Genomic DNA, 27,176 nt, shown 5'->3' on the forward strand with positions numbered 1-27,176 from the left:
TTTTCTGAAAGGCTCAGAACACTGGCCTTCACCAACATTTTTTCATTTCACCTCTGGAGAGGAGGAATACTTAGCAATGAAGACTAAGGCTCTGAGACTTCCAATATGATAGTATTTACTAGCATTTTTGCCAGATGTGATGTCCATCCCTGCAATGCATGAAGGGGTTTCTCCTTCAGAGGGAAAATCCCTTAGTACACTGGAGGCATGGATATCAAATATGGTGAAAGGCTAGTGAATGCCATTGTTTTTGCAATTGTTCTCCCAAGTGGGGCAGGGTGAAGGCCTGGATCCTTTTCCCTGCCATACCATGCTCTGGAGGCCCGAGATCACTCGCTAGTACTCCGTTTAACAATCACAACTGGGAAAGTCAGGATTGTGGTTGCTGAGTGAAGCAGTCACATGGTGTCTCTCTTACTGACTGTGATTCTGATCTCAATTGTGGCCATAGGTGAAGGACACCTGCACTAAGCATGCTAATATACATCTTAGCCAGTGGTGGGATTCAAATAATTTAACAACTGGTTCTCTGCCCTAATGATTTCTTCCAACTACCAGTTCACCAAACTGTTCAGAAACTTAACAACCGGTTCTCCCAAAGTGGTGCGAACTGGCTGAATCCCTCCAATGATCTTAGTCCTTAAAATAAAAATTCCCTTAACTCATAAGACAGTTCTCTAGTCCAAATTTTCACCATTTTTTTCTTAATGTAAAACACAAACTTTATAAATACTTACATTCTATGTTGAAGAGTCATCTAAAAGTATCACAACATCAGAAATTTTATTTAAATATCTGAAACAATCTTTCCAATCCCTAATTAAGCCTTGTACACTGAAGATACAGAAGGAAATATCTAGATATTTGTAACTTTCCTGCATGTCTCTGATTGGACTTATTCATTATTAACCTTAGAGGTTAGATATTAGATTTATTTTTAAGTTTATATCTTCCTTTCCAACATGTTGAAAATAAAATACTAGGTAAGATAAAATTTCCAGATTCATCAGGGATTTTTGAATTCTGATTCAACTTCAAGTATCAGAAATGATAAAAATAATGTCAGTAAGCACTTATCTTCTTTCCTCTCAAATATGAATTCCATTCTATTAAAGCAGAGTAAACAAATAATAGTTATTTTCCCGAGCCACCCCAAATTGTAACTGTTAAAAATCAATGACGGAATTATCTGCTTATATTGGGCAAAAGCACAAACCAAAAATCTGCATGTAAAAATCATGAAACGAAGGTAAACATAAACATAACAACTCCTTCTCTTAAAATCCAGAAAAATATACACAAACAAAAATCTTGGCTAAAGGATAGTTTGACAGAATATCATCTACTAGGTACTCCTTGCCTTCGAAATAGTAAGTGAGGTCTTTGAGTGTAGTCCGCTTCTTGTTTCATTTTGTTCTTCGGCACAACTTCATGAGATTTCCTCCCCCCCCTAAATATGCTTGTATCAATTACATATGACATTGATAGGGAACTATTTTTCACCATGATTGCCTGTACCAAATAACATCATAAAAATGGATCACTACATTAAATGTAATTTGACACAAGTTTTACAGGTAATCAGTCACATCACTTAAACATGTATGTATGCATGTGTGTGCGTGTGTGTACGTGCGCGTACACACACACACACACACACACACACACACAGAGGCTATTTTAATCATAGCTGAGAAACATCAAGAACAGATCTTTCCCTGACTCTTATTTAGTTGATTTTGTTTCTTGAAGCATAAAAGCTATTCAGAAACTATGGAGAGTCCTATTCCTTCCCTGCCCCCAAACATCTTGTAGTTTATCTACTGTTGCAAGTTCATAACTGGATCTGGAAGTAGATTGAAATTTGAGACTACATTAGCCTCAACAATTTTTCATGCCATTCTTAAAACTTACTTAAGAGAAAAAACTATTTGTATTCTAGAAATCTCTTGCATTAGAAAAGAGTTTTGTTTATTTAGCGGAATAGTTTCACTGAAGTAAAGCAAAACCAGAATGAGATGGAATTAAAGGAGTGCCAGGGATACTGAAAATGACTTGGTGCACTTGCTAGAATCCTACTTCCTCACTTCCCACCCCCATTCCCATTTTTGGTATATATTACACATTCAAGGAACACTGAAAAACAAGGTTTTGGGCTTTATCAATTTCTCCCAAACTTAACTATGTAGATAATATTGCTTGAATACAACACTAAAATAATATGTATACTGTGGCTCATTTTCATGCTTTACAGTCTTAATTTTCACACTTTATTTCCCTATGCAGCAAATTTGGGGGAAAAAAGCACCTTCCCTGGTTTAAAAACTGCACTTTCCCATGATTCAACTTTTTGATAAGCTTGATTTTAAAGCTAAGCCAATCTTGTTAATTATGATAATTTTATAGTCTTTCAAAATAAAACAGTAAGGAAGCTACTTCAGTGTTTAAGCAGTAAATGTTTTGCTGGTAACAGCTGAAAAACATATCAAAAGTCATTCAACTACCATTCCCTCCAATACAAAGTAACTTGACTGACAAGATTGACATCAGGGAACTCATCTCTGAACGAATAGGCCAATAGCTGAATGGCAGAATCCTCCGTTACCACTGCCTGAATGTCAGATAACACAAAGAAAATGTTACAAAGGTCAAAGCATGGAGATGGTTCTTTATAGCTGAAAGTACAACTCGTTAGTATGGAAAACAATGAAAAAGGCCACAAAGCCCAAAATTAGCATCTCTTTTATCAGCTGCTAAAAAGAAATTATAGGAATGAGAAAAGCTTTCATAATATAAAATCAGTGGATGAGCTCCTCTACTTAGTGCCTTCAGCAATATAGAGTAAATTTGCCACAGTTCAATTTAAAGTTCCACATGGCTATAAACTACATATAGAGAAAGCAAAAGATTAAAACAAGAACTTTGATATAACAATGCAAGCCCTATAATTATTAACATAAAACAATATCATCAGAAATATTTTTAAAAGTAAGTTTAATTCTTTTTCAAAAATCAGTTTACTTGATTTCTATGTCTCCAAATGTTTTTTTCATTAATATTCTTTTTTAAAATTCCAGACTCAACTAATTTCTTTTCTTAGAAATTTTTTAACAGTTAAAATGATTATTGCCAAGTTGGAAATATACACCTTTTTATTTTACCTGAAAATTCATGAATGCCTAATAAGTGAAGCTTGAAGACTATATTAGAAAATTAATAATTAGCTTTGTCCATTTAATCTATTTCTGCTGTACACTCACCAATGTAGCCTATATTTCAGGCAGAAAACTTTCCTATCCAGGCTATTATGGAACAATTTCAATTTAAGGTGCATGTGATCCAGGCCTATTTACACTACATTTTCTACTATTTTCAAATTTCAAAACATTTTAAGAAAATTACATTAGTTGACTTGTAAATATTTATTTTAATTTAGTTTCATTCATTCAATATCATAGAATTGACAAAATATAGTTAGCAACCAGTATTTCAGTTCTAATCATTAGCTATTTTTAATGTTTAAAAATATATTTCAAAACCAAAATGCTGATGAACGTGAATTAACTAATCTCAACAAAGCAGAACTACAAGCAAAATGATTGTTACTACATTCATCTGCATTATTATTTATTTAATTAATTTATATGCTGCCCATTTTGCTATCCAGACATTAAGCATAATTTATGATGTGTTGACATGTAGTAAAATAAGAAACCAGCTTTCCTTAACTTAGAGAGAAGTTCCCTGAAGATGGGCTCCAGCACAAGTCCGAAAGCTCGGAAGACCAAACCTCTAGTCCCGGTGATTGACCCAGATTGGACACTTCCTTAACTTTGTATGTGACAATAGGATTTTTAACTTAAATAAAAGAGAAAAGTAACTGAGGTATTTGTGCAAAATAAAGGGAATGGCAAGTTACTGCTGCTTATCTATATGTCAGCAATTTATACAATATTAACATCAGGCTTTACTTAGTGAATCATGAAAATATATCCAGGATTAGAAAGTTTTAGCTTTTAATTTAGAATCCAAAACTCATTTTTTTCACGTTTAGCACATTTATTACTATTCTTACATTACTGATTTTTCCAATGAAACTGAGTATTAAAATAAGATTGATTTTAAATCATAAATTCACCAGATTAAGGAATGTTCAACTTTTTGGTGCATGGCTATGAACAAAGGTAATTTCATGAACTAAGAAACCTATAATGTTTATATTTAGAGATTTTTTTTCCAATTTTAAGTGTAACAACAACTTATTACTGGACTATGCATCCTGGAAGATTATTTTATTTAGCCAATTCTAGAGATCAGCCTAAAATAGCATTCGACTGACCTTCCCACTATTGTATAATAAAAGCAAATTACTTTCTAAAGAAACATTTTATAAACATTATAAATAAATGAAGTCTCTAAAGATTTGTGTTTCAATTTTGCTAAACCCCCGTATTAAGCAATAAAAGGAAATAGTTAAAAAGAATTCTCCATTGAAGGTTGGTGAGGACGTTTAGGTCAGAATGAATAGCCAATTTTCCTTTCAAATAGTCTATAGGTGATTAATCTGAGAAAGGAACAAGATAAAAATATATTGGTGGTGATTTAAGAAACAAGAGAGAAGATGAAACAGGAGCGATGACTTGGCAGCATTCATGTCACATTTGTCTTTCTATCTGAGAAGACCCTACTATCTATTTGTACTCAGTGTAACAAGTGTAAATTTGTAGCAGTCTTGAATAAAACGGCAAAAGTTTGGAGTAACAAACATATCAGCACACATCTGATGAGACAGAAAAAGATTTATCAGTTTTTTTTAAAAAAAACCTTGTTCTACAACAGAAACTGACAGTAAAAACAACTCTCCATAAGGAAGACTTCAAAACAAATGAGTATATATCAAGAAGTAAGAAACACAGAAAATCTTAGTAGCAATGCTGTACTGTATGAAGTAGCAGTGACAGGAAACTTTAATTATCCCTTCATCTGCCAGGACCCAAACTCTTTCAAACCTGGTCCTTGCAGAAAATGTCTTATTTGTCTTGCTGACAACGTTGTCTTTCAGAGAGAAGAAGACATGCGACAATCAGTTATTCTTGAATTGATACTAATCCGTAGAGAAAATTTAGTCAAAGGAGTAGAAAGAGCAGGAATACTGGAGTAAAGAGAATGCATAAACTTGGAATTAGTGGGTTTTTTTACAGTTTATTCTACATTGGTCCAAGTACTGCATCCAATTCTAGATATCATGTTTAAATTTGATTTAAACACTTTAAAACAAGTTCTGATAAAATAAATTAATAATATTCAAGTACTAAAAACCAAATCCTATAAAGAGACTGAAGGAACTGAACATGTTTTGACTATGGGTAAAGTTTTTGTGAATATTAGAAAATCATTATATGTGATGATTGTCCTGTTGGGGAAATTAAAGTGGTTTTGCCAATTCTTGTAAAGTTGCATTAAAAGTTCCTGAAAATTGCAGAAACTTAAGAAAGTATTTTAAGCATCCACTCTGTGTGTGGTGTTGCCTAATAGCATTACCACTATTCATATTTTCTGACCTTGATTGATTGCCTACTCACATTTCTAAAGCCAATCAACTTCTTGGGAGATGTATAAAATACATTGAAAACGAAAGAAATTGACCAGTATCAGAGAGAAGAGGCTGTCCATCCAGTATTAAGCACAATTGGCAAAAAAAAAAAAATCTGTACAAAGCCTCTCACAACTTAGTTGCTAACTCCTCTTTGAACTGGAACTACAAATCTGGGAAGACCCTCAAACTGCACATCAGTTTCACCTGGGGAACTGCTACTCTGGTTCAAACTAGAACTGGAACCTCCATGGATCAGTGGGTTTATAGCCACTTGATTTTGATAGGGTTGATTTTAAGCCTATTCCTTCTGAAAAACTTTTATGCAACAATAAACAATAATTTGACAAAATTACTCATCAAGGCTGGGTTGAGATATATCTCTAGGTATCACAAGTGCACTGATGGTTCCTGCTCTTTTGCTGACAGATGTGTTTACCTAGTGGCTTCATATAGGTGTTAAATAGGAGAGGCTAGAAAATAAGGTTCTGTGGCAACCAAGAGATCAAGGATTTGGGGTTCAGTTTGTTCTCCATCAATATCAATTGAAACGTGGAGAAAAGGGGACATCCAATGCCACACCATATCCCCCAGAGTCAATTCCTACAGTCATTCCAAAAGGATACCATGTCGATAACATTGAAAACCACTGGGAAATTGAGGAGAGAAAGGATGATTGCATCATCCCTATTCTTGCTATGCTAGATAAATCAATGCTGTCTTAGGGCTACGGTCCAGCATGAACTCTGATTGAAGAGTACAGATAGTTCATTTCGTCTAGAATTTTCTCAAGCTGTAGCTAGACCTTTTCTTGTGATGGTTGGCTCGGGCTCCCAGAGATTGACATGAGCTCATGGGTGAAACATTCACATCACCTGAAAACTACAGTATATGTGGTGGCTGGTGGGTGCAGTAGAACACTACTAAAGCAGTAGAACAGAAGAGATCTGTGAGGTTTCATACATGGCAAAGATGTCCCTTGATTATCTGTACATGATGCAAATTCCATTTAAGAGATGTTGCTGCCCAGAATTCTCTATTTGGAACAACGGTTCTGTTCACCAGAAACCCTCTGCTCCTTTTTAAACCATACGTGTTGATGATTCACTACAACACTCTGACCCTCTGACTGTAATTCAGACTACATTTTGGCTCAGTTTTCTGAATTTCTGATTATGACCAAGCTCAAACAGGAAAGCTAAGGGCAGTTTTACTATTTACCAACCTGGCACTTAATCAACTTAATATTAACTGCCAGTGTAAAAGAATTTTGAATTCAATCTAATAGCAGAGGGTTTTTTTCTAGACAAAGAAATCAACAATATCACAATTTGAATATAACGTTATAAACTGCAAATGATCCAGCTATTTATTTCTGTTCACCTTTTTTTTACATTAAAACAACTACCCCTCCTGAAAATATGTTGGTAGAAAAAGAGTTCCCAGAACTCTTTTCAGAAAGCTTCAGTGCCAAGATTTTCTAACCATAATTATGATAATTCATAGTAATATGGTTAAAATCTTAGTCGATTATAGTAAGAATTATGGAATTTTTATTTCATAAATACATTTGGAGAAGTATAATTCAGCTTTTAGATACAAATGGAAAATGTTATTTTATCCAAAGTTAATAGATAGATTTGAGATTTGGTAATCACCTTGCTAAGTCATTAATTACACTTTGAGAATCTTTTCTTTAGTATGACTACTGTCCACACATTTCTTACATTTTCAACATTATTATTCAGTGAACTTTACTTCTTGGGCTTTGGAATCATCTGTAATGTCTCTTAATCATATGTTCCCTCTCCATAAGCTACTCTTTTACTTTCTAAATTTGAAAGCAGCGATATTGCTTTCATGTAACATATGTTTTCTAGATAATGTTCTTTTATTGCAAGAAATTTTAAAGCAATACCATTGGAATGTTTATAATGGAAAAGCAGCACTTTTTATTAATTTTGTATAAATTATCCTCAACCCTAGAGATTCCCTGGAGGGGAAGAACATGTCTGAATTTCACTATACAATGCCACAGGCACAAAGTGGGAGAAACTAAACAAGCCCATCCTGAAGGAGAAAAAACGCCTGCAGCTGCAAATGACCTATTACATGTCTCACTGGAAATGTTTTCATGTTGTAATTTGGTAATTTCAAGAAAAAAAAGACAATTATCAACATCTACAGTTTGTTCTTCTGTTGTTATTTGATTTTATAAAGGGTTTTTAAATCAAAGATGACAGATTATATTTAAAAGGACATTGTTTTCAGATGATTATGATATTACATAATTTTTGTATGAGAATCCCTATAGATGATTTATTTCGTGATTAGTTACAGTAAGGAGTTTGCAATGTGTAATAGAAATACTTGATTTTTATTCCACAGCTAATATTCTAATACATGGGTTTCAAACTCAATTTCATAGAGGGACGCATCAGGGTTATGTTTGACCTCGGGGGGCCAGGGTGGGATGGGTGTGGCCAGCTCAAGGTCACTCATGTCGGGGATGGCTGTGGTGGCCCGAGCGCTCTGCCAGAGAAAACAGGCTCCCAAGCTCCATTTTTGGCTGCGACGGCCTCCTGCAAGCCTCTGCCAGCGAAAGAGAGCTCCGGAGTGTTTTCGTTGGCAGAGGCACCGCGGACCGGTCCTTCACTGTTTTCAGAACAGCCAGATCTAACACCCCGTGGGCCGGATCTGGCCCACGGACCTTGAGATCGCTACAGAAAATCCTGAACATGGTTCATTGGGATTGGCATTTAAACAGCTATGAGAAATATTAGCCAATTATGAAATATTTTAAATATAGAATAAAATTGACAGTATTATAAACTGACAGTCTTCCAGATTACAGATCTGCCAAAGAAAGTTTATAAATTCGTTGCCAGAAATCTGATTCATGGCTTATTCATTCTGAGAAATTTTAATAAACACTTGCAAAAGGTCCGCAATGGTGAAGATAGAGAACAAGACAACAAACAATCTTTCTTTCCACTTTTCATATGGGTGGGCCGAATTACAAGTATTTGCATTAAAATTCTTGTGTATTCCCCACATCCAAAATTAATAAAAGAAGGGGATTATTTAGGAGTTTTATATATAGGGGAATCCACAGGGTATGATAAAAAAAATTAAGCTGTGACAGTGTGATCAAAGCTCCCACTGTTTGTACATGCAATGCATATTAAAAACAGAAAAATTTCAATCACACTGTTCCAGCTGCCATCTTCAGTTTTCTGACCACATCCTGTGGACTGGCCTTGGCCATTAAAAGCCAAAATTCAAATCCTTCCTGAAGCATTGTGAAAGAAAATGAAGCACTAGAAGTCACTGTCTGAAGGTACCAAAATACCTTTGGAAAGCAGAATCTAATAGCATGCACAAATCTCAACCTCAACAACAAAATTCTATGCAAATTATTATATCTTCTATACTATAAATATAGCCACCAGTTCTATGTGAAATTATCTAACCAGTGGAAAACATGAAACCCGTGCCACTGTGAAACTGTGTTAGTGTTAGCTTTCTGTCCTAAGTTATTAATCTTGTTCTTATTTCTGATCTTGCTGTGCAATTATGAAGCTGTGTATTGCACTGGGTACTTTTTGACAGGAAAGCAATGAATGTATGTATACTTATTAACTGTTTTAAAACATCATAGAGATAAAGCAATCAATTCTGAATCTATGAAATATTCATGTTACATATCTACTGAAGCATGCAGGGTTACATTAGTATTTTTTTTTTAGTTTCTAAAAAGTGCAATACTAAAGAAATAAAGATTGGCAAGATTCTTTCATACTGAACCAGTTCTTGCATGATGTAATCCATATTTAGTGTATTTTATTATTTTGAGGAATGCATGTATTTCTGAGATTTGAAAAACCACACACTTCATGTCAAAGATAGAAGAAAATAGAAGGCTCTATGTTCAAACAAAGAAGCAAATATTTCAAAATGGGTTACCTTCCCATTTTTGTATTTCATATTGTATTTCATATTTATCACTACAAATATCCATTTAAATCTTGCTACATGTTGCAGAAAATAATTTGTATTAGTTCCACATTGTATTTAGTGACAATGCACACTGCCATGTTAAAAAGTTTAACCCCTGAGCAAATTATAGTTTCTCTTGCCTTTGAAAGTGTCAAGTGCATTGATTATAACTGCAAGAAGGGTTACCTTCTGCCTAGAGATTCACTTCCTTTACAATCTTAAACACTGTCTCCTTCCCAAACTGGCTTTGATTCATCAATTTAAGCCACATCAGATGATATGAAAGGCAGAAGTAACACAGAAAAGAGGCCAGCTGTTAAAATAAAATACAAAGTGTAGGAGGATCACAAATCATGGATATCTTAGGACAAAGCTAGAGAGAAAAGCAGATTTGAAAAAGATTTTGGAGTGAGTAGACATGAACAATATGATAGAAATTAAGCACAAATTTTATACTTGTTTTCTCTGCATTTAAACTTATCTCACTTACTTGAAATTCTAATCATACCTAAATCAGCAAGGCTTTTTATATACCTACATAAATCTGCATTTCCCCTTCTCTCTTTAATATCCAGCATCACTATGAGGTATCCCTTACAAGATATTAATAATATAAAATTATAATATCTAACTGAGGATATTAAGGAAAATGCCATCTAATTCTTAAAACAATAAAAAATACCAGTAGTTGCTAGGAATATTTTTTCTGTATTTAAACATGAGGGTTATTAAAACTAAAGAAATACTTTTAAAAACATCAAGACTGTGCAGGCATACTAACAAAACAATACTACAAATCACATCCCATTGTAACAGATTCACTAATATATTGAGAAAAGGCCATCATGTATTTATTCCCATTATCTTCAAAATCTGAAAGTTTACACCACTATTAAATTCAAGTACAGCTACTGCAATGAGCCTTATGCTACTTTGCACACGAATCATAGACAGTGTTCCCAAACTTCCACAAAGTAATTGGATTTTCAGAACTGCAAGTAGTTTTATTCCAATTCAGTCATGACAGGGCCAGGAGGTAATGATACATCTGCCGTGATGCAACAAGCAGACCTGTCTTCTGTCAAGAGTTGAAATCATAAAGGAATAAGCTGTCATTAACAACCTCTCTTCAAACACTAGAGCTGTCATCTCATTGTTTTGTTCTACTGGCTTGGGGGGCAATGTGGCTTCATATAGTCTGTCAATGAGAATTTAACTATTCTCCTTACTTTTTCATGAGCCACTTTTTCTAAGCTTACCCAAAACTATGACAAATTCTCAACATAAATCCAATTGTGAGAAATATCCATGTAGCCGTCTTTTGGAAATTCATTAATTCAATCTAAATTCAACAGACACTGCAGTGCATTCCTAATAAAAATGTATTTATTGAATTGACATTGCTCTGCATATTTCATGAAATTTATTTCCTTAATATTTGTATCTTGCTAGTTGAAATGAAAAAGGCTTTTCTGGCAATGGAACTCCTTCTTAGTCTCATTACCCCTCTTCCCCACTCCCCCAACATTCATATATATCCTCAAAATCTGTCCGTAATAACAATGGAGAATGTTTTTGGGTTGAAAAGAGAGAAGAACATCTTTGTGTAATAAGAACAAGACCACATTCCTCCATTTATCAATGCATAAAATGATTATCTATCCCCAACTAATAATATAACAATTGCTATAAATTAATTTAAGTCTCAAAAACGCCAAAAGGTATAGACGAGTATTTCAAGACAAACTGTATTATATGGACATTCTATGTAAATATGCAAAGTAAGACCATTGTAAGATGAATGATTTCATGGAGGTAAAAACACGGGAACAAACAGGATTAGAGTAGATATTCTTTTATAATAGTTTCCCTACCCCAGAAGTCAGATTGGTGTCAACTCTGGTATGTTTTGTGAAGGTTGCTAAGGCAGAACTATTCCATAGGTCCTTTGACAGTTATGTGATCCAAGGCAAGTTAATACTACTATACTGTATTACTGCAGTGTATTTATTTATCTGTTTTATTTTGTATCTATGTTGTGATTTAGTTTATATTTTTTAAGAGTATAAAGTATCTTGAATTATTGACTTTGCATTATACAAATAAATAAAATAAATAAAATATTCTGCACAATCTGATTTTATGAGATACACCAAGCCTCTAATCTAATATTAAATTATTAGTGTATTATTTCAGCAATTCACCCTGAGATCTTGAAATGACAGCCTTGGCTAGGTTAGATATGCAAAAAGCGTTAACATGTACAGACTAAAATTCTGGAGCGTCTGGTGAGAAAGAAAATGGATTTCCCATTATTTCTTTATTTTATTTCTTCTGCTCAAGTCTTTACAAATTAAATAAGCCAAGGGGCTTATTTTTGGGGGAGGTCTTATATTTTTGCCCACCTGAAAAATATGGCGTGGCCTTATTTTCAGGATATGTCATATTTTCAGGAAAATACGGTAGTGGATTGAACTGAATGTGCATTATTATTATTATACAGATGATATGTTGGTCCTTACTAATAATTACCCAAATGCTTTACCTAATCTTGAATACTATCACAGATTTTACTGGATATACAATAGACCAAAATGAATCTAATATATTGCAATCAACAAAAAAGATTTTATAGAAATATGCAAAAATGAAGGTTGTTCCTTTTCTAGAACAGGGGTGTCAACTCAAGGCCCATGGGCTGCTTAGATCTGGCCCACAAGGCCACCCTGGAAACAACGAAGGACTGGGGAGCTCCGTTTTTGTTGGCAGAGGCCTGCAGGAGTGACTGATCTTGAGCTGGCCACGCCCACCCCATGTCTCCAGGTCCCCCAAGGTCAAACACAACTCTGATGCAATGGCCCTCAATTACATCGAGTTTGACACCCCTGTTTTTGAAGAAAAGCATTGATGACTGAAAATACAAATAAGTAAAAATGTAAGTAATATAATAAATATTAAAATGAATTCAAGATCAAGATTGTTATATATTTAGAAGGATACCTATTTTAATTCTACTTAGATACTTTGGAGAAAATGGTAAGCAAAAATGTTTATGGCATTTCATCTATCTAAACTGCAACTCCCAAATTAAAATGGGGTATTTAATTTTTCCAATTTTCAATTGTACCTTTGGCCACATATATTCATTTCTATGTTACGTATATGAGTTTGATATGAATTATTATACATACAATTAAATACTTATCACAATAAAAGGTCAGCTAACAATTCCAGCCCTTCTGTTATACCTTAGTGATGAAGAAGCAAGATAAAATTCTCCACAAGAAGCTAAAGGGGAAAGGCAGCTTAATTTCTTGCAGAGAGAAGTGAGTTTTATCCTCTTAGTTCCTTGCACAGTGTTCTGCCTCCAGTCCCATAGAATTCATTCCTCATAAAATCCTGGGATTTGACAGAATCCATCCTATTATATGGGTATAGTGACTGATGCAATGTTTTTTTGCTTGCTAGATTTAATTTTCCTTATGGAGTAGTTATTCATCGCAAAGACATCTTTTATACACTCATCCTTATTTAACAATCAAGTTCTGATGCAGTGACCAGGTTGTAAAGCAAAAGGGTTGCTAAGTGATCATGTGACTAAGAGAGAGAGGGAGACTACAATGATCACTTATTCAGATAAAGCTTTCTATGCCATAATTATTTTCATGCATCCGGCATGCATTGTTGTCAGGTGCATGAATTTTGTCATAAATGCATGAATTAGTTGAATTTTTTTATTACCTATGTACTTACAAATGATTGCTAGCTGAGGTAGTTACTATAGGTGGGGTGGATATAATTTTATTTTCCTATCCCTAATTTTCCATCTTGGTATGTAGGAATCTAATCTTACCTTCATGCCTCCTGTTATTGCTATCTCCTCCTGTTATCTCCTATGTGATTTGAGTTGAATTGGGTCAGCATGGGTTGATTTTTTTGTAGATAGTAATAATTAGCTATTGTCATTATTGATGAGAGGTTTTGCATTGCCTTGTTATTTTTATGTTAATTTTATTGCTGGGTTTTGTTAATACAAGTGTTGCAAAGGACAGGTTTTAGAAAATTCAAGAAAATTAAGTGTAATTATCAATTTATCAGAAATTTGATTGCCATTAATTAGAAAATCCTTGTAAAGTGGTATTATAAATTCAACCACAGATTTTGTCCTACATAAATCAATAGCAACACATTACTATAAAACATTGCAATGCAAATTTAGTATTAAGCATCTGAAAGTTCACTTGGTTCACTTGTATACTTTATATAAACATACTGCATTTAAATGCATTTCTTCATAAAACCGTAGGAGCTTAACTGCCTGCTGAAATCAACTTCTTATAATAGGTAGACAACATTTTTATTTGAGACAGAACTAAGTTAAACTTTTTAAACTAATACAATGATTTTTTTTCCAATTTAACAAATCATTACATTAATTTCTCTGTTTTAAACCATACATGTAACAATGAATTTCAATACAACGTTTAAAGATTCTGAAACTCAACAGAAATTGCATACATGACTTGAAAATAAAAAAATAAGTACACATTTGGTGTGTATTAAGACAACATACATACCCAGAATTGTGTACACTAGTCCTCCAAATTAGCCCATTAAAGAGAGGTTCCCCTGACCCCTTTGAGCTTTGTATGATCACTTAAAAAGCTTTATACACAGTTCTCAAAAAACTCTAAAAGTTGTTGTTAAATTTAAATCTGTAATATAAGTGGTCACTTGTTAAATTTGTACCAATACAATAACTATATTAAATTGAAATTCAATTTAAATTCAAAACAACCATGTTTAATTTCTGTCCTGATTCTATCTAGCATTTTGCAAAGATTGGCTTCCAATACAGGATAGGTAATCCTCGAGTTACAACACTTCATTTAGTCACCATTCAAAATTACAACAGCATTGAAAAAAGGGATTTACGGCCATTTTTCACAGTTGTAACCTTTGTAGCATAATCATGTGATCAAAATTCAGATGCTTGGGAACTGGTTCATACTTATGACCGTTGCTGTGTCCCAAGGTCATGTGATCACCTTTTGCAACCTTTTGACAAGCAAAGTCAATGGGGAAGCCAAATTCACTTAACAACCGGATTACTAACTTATCAATTTATCAACTGCAGTGATTCATTTAACAACTGTGGCAAGAAAGGTTGTAAATTACTTAACAAATGTCCCATTAACAAAAATTTTAGGCTAAATTATGGTCGTACGTTGAGGACTACCTGTATACCATTCAGAAACCAAAGCATGACATACAGTTTGGGATGAGTTGTGCATCTCTGTTTTAGGAAAACCATAATTATCTTACCTCTATAGCTCTTTTAATATAAGGAATTTGAGTTCCACTATCCAGATCTTCATTTATAATAAGCCTTCTTGCCCACTGTCCTGCTCTGACAACACCACTGCCTTGAATTAAAATCATCAGTTTATCAGGATTTATCAGTGCATCCTCACTCATAAAGATGAAACTCCTAGGTTCGGTCTCTTCTGCATCTACCTAAAATGAGAACAACATTTAATGAATATAAACAATTACACAGGGCGACATAATAAATAGTTACCGGAAGAAAACAGTGGCTGCAACCAGCAATTCAGATTGGATTTATGATTGACATAAAAAATAAACTTATAACCAATATTGCCTTATCGTAAGACAAGAGGAAGGAGGGAGGGAGGGAGGGAGAGACAGCGCACCATCCTCAATAGCAAACAGAAGACCAAACCTATCATTTTCCATACATCATTATCAGTAGACATCTTTTTATTTGGCTGTTTGATTTCTACATTATTCTTTCTTCAAAGAGCCAAAAATGGAATATTGGAGCTAAGTTAATTGAGAGAATGGCTAAGTTTACAGATTGTGCTTAATGAAATGTAGTAGTAGAGGTCAGTATTACAATAAATGGTGTGCTAAATCATTTATTAGAAATAGCAATATAAAGGTCTGAGTTGGGGGTATATCATTTCTCTAGTGATCCCCAATGGACCTCTATCTTTATATCTGTATTTACCCTCATTGATAATTTGCTGCAGATTCCCAAGGAATTGAATAACTCTTTAGTAGTTCCAATCTATATAAAAGACAGTTAAACCAGCTCATTACCATCCAATAAGCCTTTTGTGAATAAATAATAAATACGTGAAATGTTTCTACTACAAATTAGCTGACTTGTTGAACCAAGAAAGAATATTAGCTATGGATTAAGCCAGGTTTACATCATGTTTGTTCAATCGTGAATCAATGTATTACTTTAAATTAGATACATAATAAACAATGGTACTCTCTCCTAGGAAGATGATGGAGGAAGAATATTTTTGTGGTGTTTCTTTCCACAGCTACAATAATCAGGCTGATAATTGGCTGTTTTCAAAAAGTTGTACTTTCAAAGCAATTTTCTTTTTTACTTATACATTTTTTCCACTCCACCACATCTTAGAGCAGGGCTGTCAAACTGGTGGCCTGCAGGCCGGATACGTCACACATTGGCCACGCCCACATTTGGTTTAATGAAGGGGAGAAAAGTCCTGATACGTCACATGATGACGTGAGTTTGACATCCCTGTCTTAGAGGTTTGTGAGCTGATCTTTCCTCTGCAGATAGCTAAGAATTATGTTTATAACTTTACATACCAGTAATAACAAGAATTCCAATTAGAGAGCCAAATGTAAAATTATGAGAGAAATATTTATTATAAAGATCCATGCATTACAAAATGTTTACTTAATCTATCTGTACAAATAAATTAGTCAGTATGTACCAAGGCTTAGAATCAGCCTTTACAACTTTAAACTTAATTACATTTGGAAATACTTCAAGCCAAATTGTTTTCAAGTTGACTTCAAATATCAAATGAAACTTTCACTAAATTATAGCTATAAAAAGGTCATAGTAGAAGCACACAGTCACACTTTATTGACAGACTAAACTAGCTTGGTGAGAATGTCTTTAGCAATTTTTATTTTCATGATATAAACTCCTCAATTTTCTTTTAAATGATCCTGAAAATAGGCACACGTTGTTATGGTCATGATTTCATTTTAAAATGTTTACATTTTTTTAAAAAAATAAAAGAATAATTATACAAATATCAGACATATGCTTAGTCATAAAACCTATTGTCGTATTGTCAAAAACATCTTTCCTTTTGGGCCATACAATTTGCAACAGTATCCATCATGAAGCTTCACCTATCTTAAAAAATGAGATTATCAAGTGATCTCAAAAGCCAAACTATCATGTTGATCACAGAGAAGCAGATACAAGTTTGGATGAACTTCAGATTTTCTATTCACAACAGATAATTTAGAATATCCATTATGGATTTTTACAGCATATCATCATTGATTTTAGTTGACTTAATGTCAAATTTCACTTCACTCAAAAACTCAAGACTATGTTCTATCCTCAGAATTTTTTAGTTTAAAGCACATACAACACATTTGGAGCACTGCTGGGTTCTGAATCAAAGCAAATAGGAGAAAATGGGTCTTGCCATCATGAAATCTGCACAACAGTTGAGACTTAATCTGGAGACTTATCTGTACAATAGATGCACATTACATCATGTACACTTTACATTTGGAATAAAGCATTTAACCTTGAAGTCATGCTTCAAAATTATATATAGCTTGTATTACATGCATGTGTATAAATTCATTCTTTTCCAAACTAAGCTAAAATGAAGCAGCAATTGGAGGCAAGCATTGGTTGCATTGTACTCCCACCACTATCCAGAACAGGACTTTGTTTAGTTATTAATAAAATAAAGGACTTCTATTTCCCAGTGAGATTCATAAAATTAAGAAAAAATTCAAACCAAATGAGTTCTTTAACATGAGCAATAATACAATTTCTGAATTGTCATTGTTCAGAAATGGGGTTTTTACAAGCCCTCACAAAAAAGTTATAATAAAAATTATTTCCTTACTTTCATTTTTATAACTTAATATACTTTAAGAAAAAATTAACTTACTGGAACATATACTTTTTTCAAATGGCATTCTTCTTCCAATAATTCATACACATATTTAGTGATGATCTACAAGACAAAAGTTGTATAAAATTTACAAATAGGACATTTTTTGTAAAGTTTTGTAAAAAATTGAAAATGGTTTATCAGGCTATTGTTTGAAAAATATAATGCATTCTGCAAAGTAAATAATTTTTTTAAATATTCTAGTTAAGTAGCAAAAAACTTTGCCTTATAATAAATGTGTCTAGAAATATATATGATCTAGGATTTTGCTTCCGGCTGCTATGTGAATAATTTTGTTAAAAATTGAGGATAAAAAATGTATCTATTTAATGCATAGTCAATGGCAGAAAGAGAACGCTTGGATTAATTTGTTAAAACTAATTTCAAACAATTTGCAATAAGCATAGAACAATTTCTTAGAACAATTTCTTTTTATTGTAGCATATCCAAATCTTGGCCCATATGAACAATGAGTAGCAGAAGGGAGAAATGAAGGAAAGCCTGGATTAAAAAAAGAATCTCATAAACAAAAAATATACTTTAATTATTTTTTCTTGTAAAGACATTCCAGATGTCACACTCTTTCAATGGAATGAAAACCTTGTGGAGAACTGAACTGTACAAAGGGCTGAGTACTACTTGAAGTATCTTTAACTCAAGCAGCCCTTGTTACACTTCATCTGTAAAATATATTAGTCCTGCCTCATGCATAGAAGCAGCTGATTGACTTTGGGTCAGTCACTGTCTCTGAGTCCAGGGAAGAAGACAAGGACAAACCTCTTCTGAAAGTGTTGCTGAGAAAATTTCAGGGACTTGTCCATTTAATCGTCAAAACTCATGGCTGACTCAAAAGCACAAAGAGAAAACCATAACGCAAAATGAATTAACAATACATATAAATAAGAATATCTACAACACTCTCGTTTGGGACTTTAAACAGACACAAACCAAAAGCCATCAGGTTGTAAGATACTAAACAAAACCATTTAAATAACTACAGAAAATGGAAAAATATGTTTTTGTTTTAAAATCTAACTTCTTAAAAAAAAATTCTATAAACCTCTTTCACATTCAAATATAAAAGACATTTTAACTAAAATTGTTTCCAAGCAATTATTCTGTCCTAAACACAGAACTGATTCATGTTTTCAGCTATTAAACCCAAGCGATTTAATCAGTGGTGGGATCAAATAATTTAACAACCGGTTAACAACCGATTAAAAACCAGCTAGGACAGGCGTCTCGCTTCTCCCGCCCCCAACCTGCCACCCCTCACTAAAGGGATGTCAGAAAAGGGAAGCAGGCAGGCAGCATTACCATTGGGGAGGTGTTCTTTTTGCATGGGAGGGAATGGGATGCAAGGCGTATTGCTGACCTGCCACCTCTCCCCCAATGGTAATGATTGCCTGCCGGGTTCCCTTCCTTGCCATCCCTTTAGCAAGGGGTTGCAGAGGGGGGAGAAGCAAGACATGTGTCCTAGCGCTACCAGATACTGACAGCTCCATTGCATTCCTTGCTCTTTCGTCCAGGGAAGCCCCTTGTAAAAAAAAACAACAAATGAGTTCAACTGGTGAGGTTTTTTTTTACAAGGGGCTTCCCTGGACGAAACGGCAAGGAATGCAGCAGATCTGTCAGTCTCCGACAATGCTAGGACGTGCGCCTCGCATTCCCCCCAACCTGTCATCCCTCGCTAAAGGGACGGCGGGGAAGGGAATCAGGCAGGCTGACTTTACCATTGGGGCGGGGTGGGAGATATGGATCTGCGAAGCGTGCCTCTTACCTTTCCAGTTCCGTTGCATTCCTCGCTATTGTGTCCAGGGAAGCACCTGGCAAAAAAAACCCCTTTCTTGCGAGTTCAAGTTTGATTGAACTCAGGAGGTGTTTTTTTTTTTTTTTTTAACCAGTGGCTTCTCTGGACACAATGGTGAGGAAAGTGACGGAGCTGGAAAGATAAAAGGTGTGTCTTGCTTCTTGCCACCCCAGAAAATAACAACCCCTCCCCCCGATAATAAGGCCAGGGTCATATTTTGAGGGTCAAAAGAAAATAAGACCCTATCTTATTTTTGGGGAATCACGGAATTTTGATATAGAAAAAAATAAAGGCATTTACTGTAAAATTAAGTTTCAAGTGAAGGAAGCTAAAGAATTAACACTTTAATCATGTCCTGTATCTGTAAGATAGAAGAATGGAATTGCTTTTACATGGAGGGAAGTATGCAATGGAGTTGGGGATAGGTTTCAAATTTTTTTGGGGGGGCATAGCTAGATGGGGACATGTGACTGAGTGGGCGTGGCCCACTTGACATCACTCATGCACACTCAGTCATATGACCCCCTCACCAAGCCATGCCCACCAAAATGGTGGTGAAAAGTTTTGAACCGGGGGGGCACCATGCCAGGGCTCTTTGCTCTCTTTATTTTTGATCCTCAGAGTGCATGATCAGGGCAGCATGGTGCTCTGAGAAGCTGTACTAGGTCGGCACCTGCTGAAGCCTGCAGAGTGCTTCTGGGGACTAGGGTAAGGCAAAAAACACCTCTGATTTTGATAAAAACAGCCCATTTTTTGCCAGCAATTTCGGGGGGGGGGCTCCTTCCCTCAGTGGTTCATTTTCTTACCTCTAGGCTGCTATGCCGGCTTTGTTCTTAAAGGCTACTGCTCCACACCTTTTGATCTTTCTTGGGCGCGGAGAAAAGTGACCCTGTGAAGGGACCGAGCCTGCTGCTGAACTTGGAAGCCCAGAGGCTTCTTTTCCACATAGCCACTGATACAGGGTACCAAAAAGACCTCTGATCGATGCTACTATATTCGTGCACGCACAGCTTTCTTTTCACCAGCTGGAGGATCTTTTGAAACCTTGCGGCCAGTGGTTGGGTGAAAAAAAAGCCTCCGATCCTCTGAAACACAAAGAGGAGGCTGAGAGGCTTCTTTGCCAGCCAGCTGCTTCCCAGCTCTGGTCAGCTTGCCATCCAAAGGACATGAACAGTGACCAAGGAATCAGTTCGGGGGTGTGGCCAGCCTGCTGGTACTACCAGATCGGAGAGCCAGCCCCGATTTTTACTACTGGTTCTACTGAAGCGATCTGAACCAGTAGGAACCTACCTCTGAGTAGAGTACCCAAAGGCTCTGTTTTAGGCCCAGTACTCTTTAACAGCTTCATCAATGATTTGGATGAGGGGATAGATGGCAAACTCATTAAATTTCTAGACAACACTAACGTCAGGGATAGCCAACACTACAGAAGATAGGCTTAAGATACAGGAGGATGTTGACAGACTTGAACATTGGGTGCTATCTAAAAAAATGAAATCCGATGGTGAAAATGATGAGGCGTTCTACATTAGGCAAGAAAAACCAAATGCACAGATATAATTTAGATGGTACCTAGCTCAATAGTAGTAACTGTGTGAGAGATCTTGGAGTGCTAGTGGACAATCACTTAAATAGGAGCCAGCAGTGTACTACAGCTGCCAAAAAAGCCAACACAGTTCTAGACTACATTATCAGAGGGATAGAATCAAGATCACATTAATAACATTTTATAATGTCTTGGTAAGGTTACACTTGGAATACTGCATCCAGTTTTGGTCACCATGTTGTAAAAAAGATGTTGAGACTCTATAAAGAGTTCAGAGAATAGCAACAATGTTGATTAGGTGACTGCAGTGGTGGGTTCCTACCAGTTCGGATCGGTTGGCCGAATTGGTAGTGGTTTGGCCCGGGTCACTGGAACCAGCAGCGACCCAGGCCTGCTATGCCCTCAAACCAGTTCTCCAGGTGGCGGCGTAGGCACTGCCATCTTGTTTTTTATTTCTGTGCAGAACAATTTTTATTGCACTGTGCATGTGCGCGCACATGAATGAACGGGCAGTTGTGCCTGCTGGAACCCACTCCTGGGTGACTGGAGGTTAAAACATATAAAGAACAGTTGCTGGAATTGGGTATGTCTGGTTTAATGAAAAGGAGAACTAGAAGTAACAGGATAGCTGTGTTCCGATATCTCAGGGGTTGCCAAAAAGAAGAGGGAGTCAAGCTATTATCCAAAGCACCTGAGGGCAGGACAAGAAACAATAGATGAAAACTAATCAATGAGAGAAGCAACCTAGAAGTAAGAAGAAATTGCCTAACAATTAGAACAATTAACCAGTGGAATAACTTGCCACCAAAAGTGAATTTTCCAACACTGGAAGTTTTTAAGAAGAGATTGGACAACCATTTGTCTGAAATGATAAAGGGTTTCCTGCCTGAGCAGAGGGTTAGACTAGAAGACCCCCAAGGTCCCTTCCAACTCTGTTATTCTATTCTATCTCCTGCGATTTAAATAAATCAAGCAAGAATTAATGTTCAATTTCTAATATACAGGTATATGGGAAAATATATACCAACTTTAGAGTAATCAAGCAATCGTTGTTTTTTTTAAGCATTGTTCCAAATTGTACAATTCAAATCTTTTATCAAAAGATGGAATTCATTCTCTACAGTTATCCTAGAGCTGCATGCAATTTCTATTACTTTCTCTTCAATGAATTGTTTCTACAATCAGTTGTAAGAAAGTTTAAAATTCTCTTAGTCCTAGTAGTTTTCTAGTTCTCTGAAAAAAGCAGAGTGGATTTTAATCTTCTATTGGAGTTTTCAGTTGAAGATTTTTTAAATTGACTCTCATCTCTTAATGAAGGAAACATTTTTCATCCCAAGTAAGGATGTTAGTATTTGTATCATTTATCCATACATTTATTTGATAAATATGAATGCTTAGCTATTAATAGCATTTCTGCTGACAGAATAAAATGTTTTAATAACTGCTTTGCATGCTGAAATTCTACATTTACATATAATCATCAAGTTCTAGTAATATTGGATGCTTGATATAATTGCTTAAAATAGGCAAAATCTGTAATCTTAATATCCAGAGAATCTTATTTCTCTGAATATTAAGAAAGCTTTCAATATATTTTCTTGGAGATGTTCAAAGTAAACAAAAGTTAATATGAATTTTCTCAATATTTTAAAGCTTACCTTAGCTTGAATTGTTTTATATTTATAAGTACAAAAATCTAAAACCTACTAATGCCTAGTAGCATTACTACTATGTTATCATTTTAAAGTTATGTTATAACCATTCCAATTATTTATTTTTATAAATGTTTTAATAATTGTTTTAAATATGCATTATTTTAATTAATTAATGTTATGTCTCCCAGAGTAATTTCTTCTGATTTTTTGTGATAAACATTCACTTTCTCCCTTTCAATTTGCATTCAAAATTTTTGCTTATGTTAAATAAAAAATATTAAAAGGAGCAAAGTATAATATTCTGTTATATGCAAATGATATGTTTTATAAGACAATGAGAAATGTTCATTCCTAATTTTATTTTGCTAACATGAGTTTGAACTCCTACCAGATTTGTTTGTAAAGTTAAAAGAAATCAGATTAAATATAATTGGTTCTCAGTAATAATTTCAATGTGTTTAGGGATTTTGGGGAGTTAGGTTGTGTCCCAGCTCCTTTATTTATTCATTTCTAGATTTTCTCTGCCACTCTGCACCAAAATAGCAGTTATTCCAATATAAAAAGTCCAAGAAATCTTACTTCACTAATAAATTTCATGTTTTATCTTTGATTGGCATCAAAACTGTGGGTAAAATAAATATGATCAACAAGCATTTAATTCTGAGACTGACCTATAACATACTAAATACTTCCACTGATAGGAGCAACTCTTAAGATATTCGCTGTTTGGATTACAACTGCCAGCTGGATTTTATTTTCTGTACTTTTAGCTTTATGTTGTTTTCAACTTTAAAACAGGACATAATGTCAAATAATGGAAGAACTGTGCAAGAGCTCAGAATAGCCTAATTCAAATACTTTTCTCCCCCTTCTTATTTTTCATTCCCCCACTTCCACAACTAGTTCTGTACCATCTGCAGCCAGATGCCTCTGCTCCCAGGCACTCCTAAAGCTATGGAGGCTTCAGCTGCTGCTGCTACAGCAAATTTAAATTGTTAATTTTTTTAGCATGCTACTAAATTATGCTGAATAATCTATAACGTAGTTTGAAACCTGTAGTTTGAAAACCTTTTAGCTCATTTGCAGCCTACCATATTGCTAGGATGTAAACAAGTCACAGCCAATGCCATGGGAAGTTCAGTACTTGAGGTGAGAGATTTGCTATAAATAACAAATTGTTCAAAAACAAGAATCTTTTAAAAAATAAAGTATTAAGCACTTTAAATAAAAGGGATCCTGTCCATTCTCCTGGAAAAGATATTTCCATCTGTTCATTCTTGGCACTTTTCCTAATACTAGGAGAAAAACACTACATTTTCAAAAATTAATGCTTCTATTACATTTTTAAATCACTTTTATGCTTTAATTGATGGAGTATGTTCATCCATCCTTTATTTCCTCCCTCCCCAAATATAGTTAAGATTCAATTTAATATTTCTCAGCATCTCGATTATCAGAATTTTATGGAAGCTACGACGAGATAACGTATCCTGTTATGTTTCAGTTGTATCAACAGCAGGACAAGAGCCAACTTTTTTCATTGATATTTATAGCCTCCATATTAATGTTCAAACAAGGTACATTTTCAGCTTTATTTGAAAACTTTATTCCAATGAAAAATAGGGCTGTGTGATTTGATTTGAGGTTTGTACACATTTTGCAACTTGCTGCCTGAAGAAGGCTTCTTATTTCTCCCATGACTACTTTCTGAGCCTGCTGACTGAAAGGTCAATGGTGTTCCATCTTGCAGACCTGACATAGCTCCTTCAAGAACCCTACTTGACTGACCACATGGACATATTTACAGATGATCTTTCTGCCGTACTAATCTGTTGACATCAGGCGTTATTTCTCACATACTTTCAACACAAAAACAAAAGAAAAGGTAACATAAAACTTTGAAATTTTTATTAATTATATTCAGTATCAGATTTATTTTTAACATCAATGCATATTATCATTGCTCAGTCTGCCACTCCTCTAAACAACAAATAAGAGACTAATAACTGTCTGGCTATGTTAGAATTGATAGACTCGCTTGCATTATCCATTACAGATGGTCCTCACTTAATGGTTGCTCATTCAACAACCAGATGAACTTACAATGGCGTTGAATGAGGGACACTCAATTAGGTCTCTAAAAGAGGCTGTCACAGTATTCCCACATGATCATAACTCTGGTAACTGGCTTCCAATTCCAATGTTGCAGAACGCTGCAGTTATGTGATCACCATTTGCAATCTTCTTGGTTAGCTTTCTACAAGCAGTTTGGAAAGTTGGCAGGAGATTGCAAAATGGGGACTATGTGACAATTTCGCTTAACATTCAGCAATTAATTGCTTAGCTACAGCAATTCCAGAATTTCTGCTGCTATGCGGCAGTCATGTGATGTCACATTTTATGACCATATCACTTAATGGCAGAAAGTCCAGTCCCCACTTAACATTGTTAAGTGAGGACTACCTGTACAGAAGACAAAACCTGATGATCACAGTAATGAAAAAGCTCAATATAGAAATTTTAAGATCTTTTAAAACCATAAGTTAACGTCACCAAGGTCAATACATTATCTGGGATAAGTGCTGGTTTAAATAAAATTAATATCTTACTAAAAATCAGATTTTTATAAATGAAATATACAAATGACAAAGTAAACTGCAATTTACCCAAAATATATCAATACTAACATGAGAAAACAAAATGAAAATAGTATCTAAAACATTATCTAACAATAATTTGACATTTGTTTAATATTGATAAAAAGTTAACGAGTTCAAAATCCATAAATTGGTTAAATGGGTTAAAAAAACTATGCAACAAACAAACATGGAACTGCCTGCTCCTATTCATACCTGAATTTGCAACAAAAAATTCTGGCACAATAACTGCAAGTTTTTATACAATACAGAGAACATGATATATTTTTTCCTTATAGTTAAACATATACATTTACACCTCACTGAACAGTTAGCTCACCCTTAAAGCAATATAGGTAAATTTATTCCTATCAGCAATACCTGAAAATTTATTTCGTGCTCTTAAGGCTAATCAGTACTACGCTATCCTTACAACAGTAAGTTTTTTTCCTTATTTAGCCAAATATGAAACAGACACACTGTATTCAGTATTATTTCATTTGTAAATAATATATACCTCTCCAAGAGCTTCATAGCGTTTTTGGTTCCATCTATGTAAATCTTCTCGGTAGTTAAAAACAAATGGCTCTCCAGTTTTTATATGCCTTAACTGCCCTTCTATAAAGAAAAATAATAGCATTAAATTTAAAACACAACTTTCAAAATGATAATTCACTATAAAGACATAATACTTAATGACACAAACATATCCATTTTAAGTAAGCTTAAGTTCCATAAGATATTCAGTGTGATTAAGGCATTAGACTAGAAAGTATGAGATTGAATTGAAGTCACACTTTAGCCATGAAAGCTAGCTAGATGATGTTGGACCAGTCACTCCCTCTATGTTTATACCACACTTATGAACTTATTTATGAGTGCATAATAGATAAAATCACTAAAAATAGATTCTATATTCATTCCCTTTATATTTGGCATTTATAAAGATGTCAAAACAATAGGTTTTTGAAATATAACTGTGCTACTGGACTGCCATTTTAGGGGATATTTTACTCAGAATCATTGGAGTTTTAAAAAGGTTTTACTGGATTTTATGGGGTTTTTGGTATGGTATTAAATTATTATCACTCTGATGGGAGTGATAAATAAATAAGTGCAATAAATAAAATAATTTAAGGGGAAAATATTGTAATAATTCTGTAGGACTAATAAAATTTTACCCATGTATGAAACTTGATAACTAAGGAATTCATTCTAATTTTTCAAATTAATTCATTAATGAATTAATAGTCATTTCAAACACTGTGGATCACTAATTACATGCCAATGCTCTTAATACTATTTTTAAATAATTAGTAAATGTAGATTTGTTACTATTTTTCTCTCATATCTACTTAAGGTAACAAAACACGTGCAAAACACCTAAACAAAAACATCACAGTTAATTTATATCGTTCATTCAAATGTGGAACCAAATTCAAGAAATCTTAAAATAAGGATCATTAAAATACTGACAAACATTTTTGTGTGATTAATAAGTAAGAGCCAGTTTGGTACAGAACTTAAGGTACCAGTTCCAGCTAGAAACTGGAAGTCTAAAGTTCTATTCCTGCCTTAGACACAAAACTAGTTGGGTGTCCTTGGGTTAGTCATTCTCTTCCAGCCTTAGGAAAGCAACAGAAAAAATTTCCAAAAATCTTGCGAAGAAAACTGCAGTGACTGGTTTAGGCGATCACCAGCAATCTCTCTCACGCACAAAAATAGTGATGATTTTTCATATAGTATGGATTTATTTTGCATGATAATTATTTATGAAAATAAATAGATATAAGAGCAAAATTTACATTCATAGAAATTTTAATGAGTTGTACAAAGTTCAATATTTTTGTCTAAACAAACAAGTAGATAATAAGAACTTTTGTTTAAGAAGATCATTTCTAGTATGAAGTATGTACTTTATGCTATCTTCGGATTTCTGC

General features: G+C 34.4%; 1 protein-coding gene across 3 annotated transcripts in view; it reads right to left on the reverse strand.

Annotated features, from left to right (window-relative positions):
* ARB2A (ARB2 cotranscriptional regulator A) overlaps positions 1 to 27,176 on the reverse strand; it is a 218,394-nt gene that overhangs the window by 177,475 nt on the left and 13,743 nt on the right. For all 3 annotated transcript variants that reach the window (XM_014057469.2, XM_014057470.2, XM_087715719.1), the window contains exons 4-6: positions 25,754 to 25,854; positions 17,587 to 17,652; positions 14,918 to 15,109 (exon numbers count right to left, since the gene is read on the reverse strand). In XM_014057469.2, the coding sequence (XP_013912944.1) occupies positions 14,918 to 15,109; positions 17,587 to 17,652; positions 25,754 to 25,854 (359 nt within the window). The remainder of the gene's footprint in view (positions 1 to 14,917; positions 15,110 to 17,586; positions 17,653 to 25,753; positions 25,855 to 27,176) is intronic.

The sequence above is a fragment of the Thamnophis sirtalis genome, unplaced genomic scaffold, assembly GCF_051295495.1.
Source record: "Thamnophis sirtalis isolate CommonGarterSnake01/CBP01778 unplaced genomic scaffold, rThaSir2_p1.2 scaffold_5, whole genome shotgun sequence".
NCBI lineage: Eukaryota > Metazoa > Chordata > Lepidosauria > Squamata > Natricidae > Thamnophis > Thamnophis sirtalis.